Source organism: Vanacampus margaritifer, chromosome 8 (genome assembly GCF_051991255.1).
Source record: "Vanacampus margaritifer isolate UIUO_Vmar chromosome 8, RoL_Vmar_1.0, whole genome shotgun sequence".
Classification (NCBI taxonomy): domain Eukaryota; kingdom Metazoa; phylum Chordata; class Actinopteri; order Syngnathiformes; family Syngnathidae; genus Vanacampus; species Vanacampus margaritifer.
In genome coordinates, this window is record NC_135439.1 from 3,095,978 (window position 1) to 3,106,322 (window position 10,345).

The 10,345-nt window shown below is 36.6% G+C and overlaps 1 protein-coding gene across 1 annotated transcript; it reads right to left on the minus strand.

The window, feature by feature from the left end:
* Positions 1-470: 470 nt before the first annotated feature.
* Positions 471-9,741, minus strand: bin2b (bridging integrator 2b). Its single transcript, XM_077574323.1, has 12 exons — positions 9,457-9,741; positions 8,697-8,777; positions 7,742-7,796; positions 7,262-7,356; positions 5,744-5,839; positions 5,497-5,604; positions 5,340-5,425; positions 3,839-3,914; positions 3,638-3,720; positions 2,371-3,052; positions 1,102-1,194; positions 471-910 (listed from the first exon to the last, which is right to left on the minus strand). The coding sequence occupies exons 1-12, from the start codon at positions 9,547-9,549 to the stop codon at positions 809-811; spliced, it is 1,650 nt and encodes a 549-aa protein (XP_077430449.1). The 5' UTR covers positions 9,550-9,741; the 3' UTR covers positions 471-808.
* Between the last annotated feature and the right edge of the window lie 604 nt (positions 9,742-10,345).

The following is a 10,345-nucleotide window of genomic DNA, read 5'->3' on the forward strand; positions in this document are numbered from 1 at the left end:
GAATTTTATTTGTATTTTTTTTTAAATCGCTTCAATCGTGTAACACACGATGGAATTAAGTTAGTCCAAAGTGAATATATTAAGTTGGAGTTCATTAAACTTTATATTCACCTGAATTAAATTAATCCAGAGTGACTCCAATCCAAAGTATTAAATTCAATGTACTCATAATTAATTAAACATCATATATTCACTTTGGACTCAATTCAAACGTGTTACAGATTGAAGTTGGTCAAAAAAAATTAAAATTTTTAATCCTAAATTCTCTTTTTAGAGTGTGGGACAGTTGTCACATCAAATTAGGACTATAGCAGAGGAATAAACTACAATTGAAATTTTCATTCACTTTAATTTGACGGATGTCATTAATGTCATGAACATTCTTCTGCAGAATGTTAAAAAAATATACTGAACATTGATTGAACAATAACATCATGATTTATAATTTAAACACAGATGAGCAACAACTCTTAAACTTGATCTTTATTGACAAATAGTACAAACTGTATTTAAAAAAAAAAAAAAAAAAAAAGCTTCACAGTGTTTCAGGAAAAGAATAAAAATACTGAAAATACGGTTAAAAGTTTTGCTTCAGTTATCCAAATGTTTCTGCAAAATTCAGTTCATTTTGTTCCACAACTTGCAACACACCAAAACACGTGAGTATCCGCAAAGGACTTTTGAGATTTGTTTGTGCAGCTTCCACACCCAAAACAATTTGGACCTTCCGCATGTGAACTAGTGAGTGTGTGTGTGCACGCGTGTGAGTCACCAACTCCTCATGGGAGTGAATATTGCGTCAATACGCCTAAACAGGCCCAATGAGGTCTTCTAAGAAAGTCCCGGCGTGATTTTCTAGATCTCTGTGCAGTTGCCAGCTCTCCTCCCGGACTCCTTTCAACAGACCTTCCTGTTGCCAGACACAAACCACATACATAAACACAGACGCAAATCAGATAACTCGCGTGTCACTCTCATCTGGTCAGCCATTCAAATTGGGACGGCACCCCAAAACGACAATGAGATCATACCGTTAACAAGCGTTGCAGTATATTGGATTTGACATTTTGTGAATATTTTACAAAAGACGTAGAAACAAACCTGCTGGGTGTCAGCAAACACCAAGATGATTTCCCCCTCTTCAAATTGCAGCTGGCCACTTTCAGACGCTGCATAACTCTTTAGCGCCACACCCTGGTGGTAAACATATCACATCAGTTACAATTCAGGAAGGCTTCCACCTTAACAAATACATTGCGGTTATTACACAAACAGTCAAAAATATAAATTAATCAATAAATCGCTGTTAGTTAACCAGAGTTGAGATTCTCCCTCTCAAAAATAAATACACCCCAGGGATTTTTTTTTTTTTTAATTTCGGAAACCTCTCTTCTGGTTAAATTATGAGCACACACTGTAGTGGTGACTGGTGAATATTACATGATCTCACAAAAGTGTGTACACCCCTAACATTGCTGTGGATATTGAATTATTTTTACACGGGACAACAATGAAGAAATGACATGTTAAAATGCAATGAAAAGAGGTCAGTGTTATCTTATATATCACAGTGTAAATTAAATTGATTGGTCCCTCAAAGTAATAAAGCACAGCCATTAACTCATCCAAACCCAAAAACATGTAAATAAGTTTATTTTCCCTTCACTCCCAAAAACGTATTTATTCGTTTTTTTTATGCTAAAGCATACAGAAGGCTTTGATGCAGCCTCTGAACTTCAGAGAACGGGTGAAGCAAATTCAGCAATTATAAAAACGTCCAGCAGGTGGCAGCATAGTATAAGATATCAGCCAGGGCCATGTTGCAACAAGCTCTTTTCAACCGGTTTGTGAATAATGATGAAACTTAGCGATATTTGACACCTTGCGCTGATCCACCTTCCATTTTTGGAGGCCCTAAGAGAACTAGTTTTCCAAGATTTCAACATAATTTCCTAATTTTATTATTATTATTAATTTTTTGGGTAAAAAGTGTAGGGAGTTCCTAGCGTCAGCATCATTTTTTTTTTTATAAAGTGGAAATTTAAATAGTTTCATAAGAGTGACAAATGCATGCGAATGTAGCTAATTTGGGGTTTTCGTCAAGGTTTGTTGAAGGTTTCAAAAGATCTTTGCAGTGAAAAATTCTCCGAATATCTTCCAAATGTGTCCACGACAAGTAAAAACTGTCTATACTCATCTTACAAAAATCCTGATTAAAATCCTAAATTCACTGCGTTTGCAAGATGTCACCGCTCAGTGAGATAGCAGCTTGATCGACTTTCAGATTTATAAAAAGGACGATATTTGTCAAAATTCAAAATATCAGCGCTGAAAATCAGTCCATCCCTAATTTTAAGTGTGTTTGCCTACCTTGTAAAGAAAGCCAGGTGGATAGCGCTCATCGCAGTCATCATCTTCTGACCCGGCCGTCTCCTTGTCAGATTCTCCTTCCTCCTCCTTAGCAGGCAGAAGAGGAGGTTTCTCAGAGCGGAAAGACACGCGAGGGGCTGGAACTGGTGTCATTTTGTTCTTGGCTTCCTCTGATGGCGCCTCGCTCGTATTGTCCTCCTGCTCAGGAGCGGCTGGCGCGTCACTGCCTGCGCAATCGGAAAGGCTGGACGTCTCTTGCCTCGCGACATCCGATTTCGGGACGCCAGAGTCATCGGACTGATTTGTAGCCAGCTCGGCTTCCAGCTCGGTTTCCACCTCCGCCTCCAGCTCGGCTTCCACCTCCGCCTCCTCCTGACTTTCACTCGGGCTCCTGTCGCTACGCTCGCTGACGCACTCCGACGGCCTCCTGGGTGTGTTGGTACCGCAGGAACTCAAGTCAGAGTCTGAGGATCGGCCGCTTTTGGGAGGGATGGCACTTTCCTGTGCTGCACACATTTCTCCCGAGGTGCTTTGAGTTTGTGGAGGAGGACAGGAGGGCAAAGCATTTTTCCCATTTTGGGATGAGGAATGGAGGGAGACGTGATCGGTCGGAAAGGACGTGTTGCACGGGATTGGATTGGAGATGACCAAGGACTTCCTCTTCTTTGACTTCACTGTGGCGCTGCGCAAAGAAAGAATTGTTAGTTTTGGACTCGGATGACTTTTTTTTTTTTTCTTAACTCATTCACTGCCATTGACGGCTATAGACGTCAAAAATTCATTTGAACTATTTCTCTTAGTTTAACATTTTTTCCCACTTTTGTTAGCAAGAGTATGAAAACCTAGAAAAAAAATACTGTTCATTTGAAACAGATATAAAATTTGTTAACTAGTGAAGTCATGCGATTAGGATTTTAAAAAAAAAATAATCGCCTGAGTTTTAATAATCTTTTCTTTAAAAAAAAAGAAAAAAGATTATTAAAAAAATTAATTACAATTAATTAAAAAAAAAAAAAAGATAGAAGAAAATACTTAAAAATAAGGGGAGTCAGGCAATTACATTTTTTCATAATTAATTGCATGACTTCACTAGTTAACTCACGATTAATCACAAATTTTGTATCTGTTTTAAATAAACAATTTTTTCCCTAGGTTCTATACTCTTGTTATTAAAAAGTGGGGAAAATTTTTTAAACTAATAGAAATAGTTCAAATGAATTTTTGACGTCTATAGCCGTCAATGGCAGGGAATGAGTTAATATATCACCTGTTCAGACCCTTTACGATGAACGCTTTTCCAGAGTGTTGATCTTCTAGTTTCTTCATCACATTGTACAAATCCCTGTTAAGCTGCATATGAACAAAATCATAAATGTTTGAAAAAAAATACGTGAAATATTTTTCTTACGTCACTGAATGTTTCAATGCTTTAGAACTTGAGTGAGACGGCGTGTTTTGTCTTACTTACCACACTCATTTCTTTATAGAAGACATCTCTCAGATTTGATGCATTTTGGAACACCGTCACGTAGCAACCAATGCGGCTGTAAACAAACAGACATTTTTTCAGTCAGCTTGTCCTCATGACATCAGTTACAAGACCTTACATCAATGCATTTATATTCTTCTTTAACAGGAGAAAGAAAAGCATTGCATAGAATGAAATTAAGAGACATTCTATGTCTTCTAACACTTTAAAACCGTTCCCAGGTTTCTTAAAATATGTGATGTATCAAAAATGTATTTCTATTAAAGTCAAATCAAAAGCTTTCTAATTTAGACTAATATGCCTCACTACGCTAAACACGGTACTGGTGGTATTCTGATTAATATTTTGTTTGTGTCATATGAATGAATCAGCAAAAATCCACCCGTTTTTATCCATCTCAGGGGACGGCCATTTTGTCACTAACTGAAAATGACATCAAAGTTGCTCAGGTAACGACCAATCACGGCTCACCTGTTTTCTGACTTTGGTCATGTTGACATTTGCAAGATTTTGCCGCTTAATTTATATTTCACAAACCAATATATACATAGAACATATTACTGTAAAGAAAATTTTGACTTGACTTCCCCTTTAACTCATTCACTGCCATTGACGGCTATAGACATAAAAAAATATAATTTTAACTAATTCTATTAGTATAATTTTTTTTCCACTTTTGTTAAAAGTATGAAAACCTAGAAAACATTTTTTTTATTGTGCATTTAGAAGAGATATAAAATTTGTGATTAATCATCACTATTAAAGTCATGCGATTAATTACAATTACAATCGCCTGACGTGATAAAAAAAAAAAGATAATTAAAAATGAGGGGTGTCAGGCAATTACAAATTTTAATCGTAATTAATTGCATGAGTTCAGTAGTTAACTCACAATTAATCACAAATTTTATACCTGTTCCAAATGTACAATAAAAAAATGTTTTCTAGGTTTTCATACTTTCAACAAAAGTGGGAAAAAAAATATACTAATAGAATTAGTTAAAATGATTTTTTTTATGTCTATGGCAGTGAATGAGTTTTCATACTCTTGTTAAGAAAAGTGGAAAAAATGTTAAACTACTAGAAATAGTTCAAATGAATTTTTGACGTCTATAGCCGTCAATGGCAGTGAATGAGTTAAGAAGGTTAACGTAGAGATCATTCTTTTTAGATTGCTTCCTCTCAAATATTCAACAGACTACTAGTACTCATGGTATCCCAGAATACGATGTCTTTATGATTCTGATGGCCGTATTAGGATTCCCAATCTTTCTACAAAACCGAAACGACTGCTGTGAAAACAATTTCGCAATACTGGGAGACGTTCAAAATGTTGCTTCTCTGTAAAACTTTGATGAAACGCCATCTGTAAATGGGATTTTTCAGACTTAAAGTACAAGACCTGCCTGAATAGAAAAGACAAAACAAAACATAGCCAAAAAGAAACATATCAGGGGAAACTGCAGCTGGGCAATCATACCTCTGATAAAGAACCGGCAGATCGTCCCTCAGCTCCTGATTAATCTCTTCAAAGACATTCTGGGCTTTGTTGAACTCCTCCTCTGCCTATTCAAACAAAATCGATTCCGCAGTGGATGTGCTAGCGTCATCCAAAGTAGTGCGCTGCTATTTGCTACCTTAACAATTTTGCCATCATCCTTTTTCTTGGCACTCTGAAGCGCCTCCAGGTGGTGACGTGCTGAATCGTAGTCCACCAGCTTTCGACCCCGCTTGGCAACTCTTTCCTGAAACACGCAAGTAAGAATTTAGCAGATTAAAGCCATTTTGGAGTATTTTAGAGGGTATCAAACCAAACATTTTGTATCTGAAATCAGTTTGATAAAACACAGACAAAACTAAAGCAAAAAAAAAAAAGCAGGATACCTTGACTTCTGGAAACTGGCTCGTATAGTTTTCCATGGTGCGCACAATCTGGTCATTCATTTTCTCCTCATAGTCGCTCCACAGTAAATCTTCACTCTAAAACATGACAGATTTATTGGAATTCAGTTAGACCGTACACTGTAAATTGGTTTAAACGATGGGGGTCAGGCAATTAAAATTTGTAATCGTAATTAATCGCATGACTTCTATAGTTAACCCACGATTAATCGCAAATCTTATATCTGTTCTAAATGTACAATAAAATATTCTCTTGTTAACATAAAAGTGAGAAAAAAATTAACTAATAGAAATATGTCTGCATCTTTTAGCCATTGATATGGTAATTTTTATAATATTTCATAAAATTGAGTTTAAATTAAAATGATTTATTGTACTGTAAAAGAAGACTATGATATTGATTTGTTTTGAGGTCACTTTTATGCCACTAGATGGACTTGCTGATATATTAACTCATTCACTGCCATTGACGGCTATAGACGTCAAAAATTCACTCGAACTATTTCTATTATAAGTTTAAAAAATGTTCCCCCTTGTTAACAAGAGTATGAAAACCTTGAATTTGTTTTGTTGTATATTTAGAACAGATATAAAATTTGTGATTAATCGTGAGTTAATTATTGAAGTCATGCGATTAATTACAATAAAAAAATGTAATCGTCTTGACACCCCTAATTTTTAATAATCTTTTCTTTATTATGGGGCATCAGGCGATTACATTTTTTAATTATAATGAATCACATGACTTCAGTAGTTAACTCACGATTAACTCATTCACTGCCATTGACGGCTATAGACGTCATAAATTCATTTTAACTTTCTATTAGTTTAATTTTTTTCCCACTTTTGTTAACAAGAGTATGAAAACCTAGATTTTTTTTGGGGTACATTTAGAACATATATAGAATTTGTGATTAATCGTGAGTTAACTAGTGGAGTAATGCGATTAAACATTTTAATCACCTGACACCCCTAATTTTAAATGATATTTTCTTTAAAAAAAAAAAAAAAAATTTTTTAATTAATTTTTAATAATCTTTTTTTTTCTTTTAAGAAAAGATTATTAAAAAATTTAGGGCGTCAGGCGATGACCATTTTTATCGTAATCAATCGCATGACTTCACTAATTAACTCACGATTAATCCCAAATTTTATATCTGTTCTAATACAATAAAAACATTTCTAGGTTTTCATACTCTTGTCAACAAAAGTGGGAAAAATGTTAAACTAACCGAAATAGTTCAAATGAATTTTCGACGTCTAGAGCCGTCAATGGCAGTGAATGAGTTAATCACAAATTTTGTATATGTTCTAAATGTACAGTAAAAAAAATGTTCTAGGTTTTCATACTCATACTGTTAACAAAAGTGGGGAAAAAAAGTGAAATTAATAAATAGTTCAAGTAATTTTTATGTCTATAGCGCGTCAATGGCAGTGAATGAGTTCAAGGCAACATATTTTCATTTTCATTGAAATCAAGAAATATAATGATGAAAATACTTCTATGATGACAGCGAGGTCCTCCACTCCATTCCAGTCCGATTCGTAGACATCTCGCAAAGTCTGAGACAGCCGCTTGGACGTCTCGTGTACAGCTGTGGAAATGGGAATAAATAGAACGTCATGTTACCGTTTTGCATCGGCAGCACTTGAATGTAGCATTGTGTTCAAGGTTTGAGGCAAGACTGACACACCCACACGAGAAGGTCAAATCAACACTTGCTTCCTGACGGTAGCTCAAATAATAATAATAGCTAACAATGCTAGAAAAGCAAGCCTTTCTTAAACATAATATCGCAAGCACTGAACTTTGTTTTCACTTTTCTTTGAAGCAACGCAGACATCGTTGCAAAATAGACTGCGGGCACCAAGACGAGTACAAGTTGACTTCCCATTTACTCACTACTCCATCTTCCTCTTAAAGTGCCAGTTTGTTGAAAGAATTGTGTCTGTTCATATAATAATACTTTGGAAACTTGCCTTTCACTGCACCATAGTAGGCCTTGACATCTTTAAGCAACCTGCTTCCATCAATCTGTGTGAAAAGGGAAAAAAAAAAAAGTCATCATGAGTTGCGGGATATGAGCTAAAACACTACCGCCTAAAATAATGGGATTTTCTTCAGCCCCAAGAAAAAAAGAAAACACCTTCAGCGAGACTATACTGTATCACAAAATGTCCGAACTCAAAATCGACTAAAAGGGGGAGTCGAGTAAAAATAAATGATTTACGATAGTCTGTTCTATGCAATACAGTCCAAACACATCATTCTGTTTGTAATTGTGTTTGTGGAATATGAGTTAAGCAGCTCAGGGGGCGGCCATTTTGCCTCTTGCTACAAATAGAAAACAATACAGATAGCTCAAAAATGTCTTATAAATACCTTTAAACATTATTTTTGGTGCAACATAAATGTCTGTATAGTATAATGCACGTAGAATACTTTGTGATAACAGCAAATTGAATGGCTGCTCCATAACATAACTGACGTTGATTTATTTTTGCCCCCCAAAAAATAATTTTTAATACTTCAATGAAACTAAACTACAACACCGTGATGGTGAATAGTGAAGTGAAAACAGTTGTGGCATGTTAGCATTTAACATCCTTCCCGTTGCTCAATGGAAAGTCGTACTTTTAAAATGCACTAGCCTTGCATTTTTCAAGTGAAAGTGCTTTCAGGAACTTTACTCCCCCCCCCCCCCCCCATGCCCATGACTTTGGCAGCAAGACCTGCAATTAAAGAATAAAAATCTACTCTTGAATAGTTACTTTGTTAAGAGTAATGACTGTGGAGAGAGAAGGATAACAGAGAATTTTGTTGAAAAAAATAAAGACAGGAGATTGTCTTTTATCTTAGTTTCACATTAAATAACAGACTCAATCCAAACGGGCCTACATGTTATTTTTTTATTAGTATTATTATAACATGTACCTGTTGTTTGTTGAGGTTCTGCGAGCAAAGCTCAAACTGTTCATCCTTGGTCTCCACGGTTTTGCCCAGTTTTTGGAGGACCTGCGTGATCATAACATTGAGATTTCAGCTCGATCTGTTTTTTTTTTACATACGTTTATTATCCATTTGCAAAATGTACCAATTCACATTCATAGTTTTTTTATGGTGCTCAGCAAGACAAGCGGCATCTTCATTTTTGTCATTTCAAACATATGCCCTAACACTTTTTCACGTATTTGTATAATCTCAAATAAATATCCTCAACAAGCAGGTGTTTGTTACTCCACATGACCTTCACCTTTCAAAATGATTCAAAGCATCTGACGCACTAAAATAACATTTGGCCTGCAAAGTCAGCGCGCGCACTAATCCACCAAATCTTTGGAGGCGTCTGCTTCAGCTTTGTTCTATCAAACAAATCAAGCTCAAACTTGATGTTTTAGAGTTCAGAAAGCAGCGGAAGTTCACAATCAGGAAGTGGCGACTTGTGCTGTGTGGTACTGAACAGCACTACGATGTTCTGACAGGGGTCCGAAAACCAGGCATGTTGAATGCTGAACTAGTCATTTCGTCATTTGAATTCACAGGTCACGTAGCAACCGCGCAGAAAATGATCACAGCACATTCCAGACACGACAGCAAATATTCCACTCGCTACATTTGTCAAAACGAATTGAAGGCACTTGAAGGACCACGCTTCCCATCAACACTTGGTTTCGACATTCGACACACAGCTCACCTTCTCCTGTGCGCGACTCAACGACTTCTGGACCCTTTTAGCGAGAAATCCAGCACCGGACTGCAGGTTCGGCCCCAGCTTATTCTCGGCCATGGTCCGCTCTGTGGTTTGCTTGGCAACGGTTTGAAATCCGCCTCTCGTCTGCTTCCTCTTGAAAGACTACGTTCGTTTGCCTTCTAACTGGAGGCGAAGGAGGTGGAGCAACAAGGCAAATGACATGACTCAACACGCGCGCGTGCGCACATATACACGCGGACAACAACTTTGAGTGAATTCCTTGACATCACTAACGTCGTGACGTCATCATGGAGTGTCTGTGCATGTCCCAACGGTGCTTTTCGCATAGTTGCAAAAGTAAACCCGGCTTCCGTCCACTCACCTGAAAAGCATGCGCGTCGATTGCGTCCGTCGGATGAGGCGGAGTTGACTCAGCCAAGTGATGAGATCATGAGACAGGTGAGCAGCAGGTGAGCAGCAGGTGACCGGGCTGCTCTCAAATGGGTTGCAAAATAACCTTCAACAACAAATGGTCAGGATTTTTTTTTTCATGTTTTACGTGTCTTTGTTATTATATGACATTTTCTTTCTCCATGGACAACACTTTGTATGCAGCAATGGTTGTTTTAAGGTGCTTTATTATTATTATTTTTATTATTAATATTATTATTATTTATGAACGATTAGTTTATTTCAGCTCCATACATAACACAGAAAAGAAAACACAAACATCCTTTCAAACAAACAATTAATAACCGAAAAAGGAACACAAACAGGTAGGCTATTGTTCACTACACACATACTCACACACCAAAAACACATTTCCAGTATCTTCAAATACACGATATCCATAAATTTATAAATACCAGATCCTATCACTAATTGATTAGTT

Excerpts from the sequence above, each read along its gene's own strand:
- bin2b (XM_077574323.1), bottom strand. The coding sequence starts at position 9,549 with ATGGCCGAGAATAAGCTGGGGCCGAACCTGCAGTCCGGTGCTGGATTT. Across the intron at positions 5,605-5,743 it reads GCCAGTTTCCAGAAGTCAAG|GAAAGAGTTGCCAAGCGGGG; the intron begins GTATCCTGCTTT and ends TGCGTGTTTCAG. Across the intron at positions 5,426-5,496 it reads ATGATGGCAAAATTGTTAAG|GCAGAGGAGGAGTTCAACAA; the intron begins GTAGCAAATAGC and ends TTGTTTGAATAG.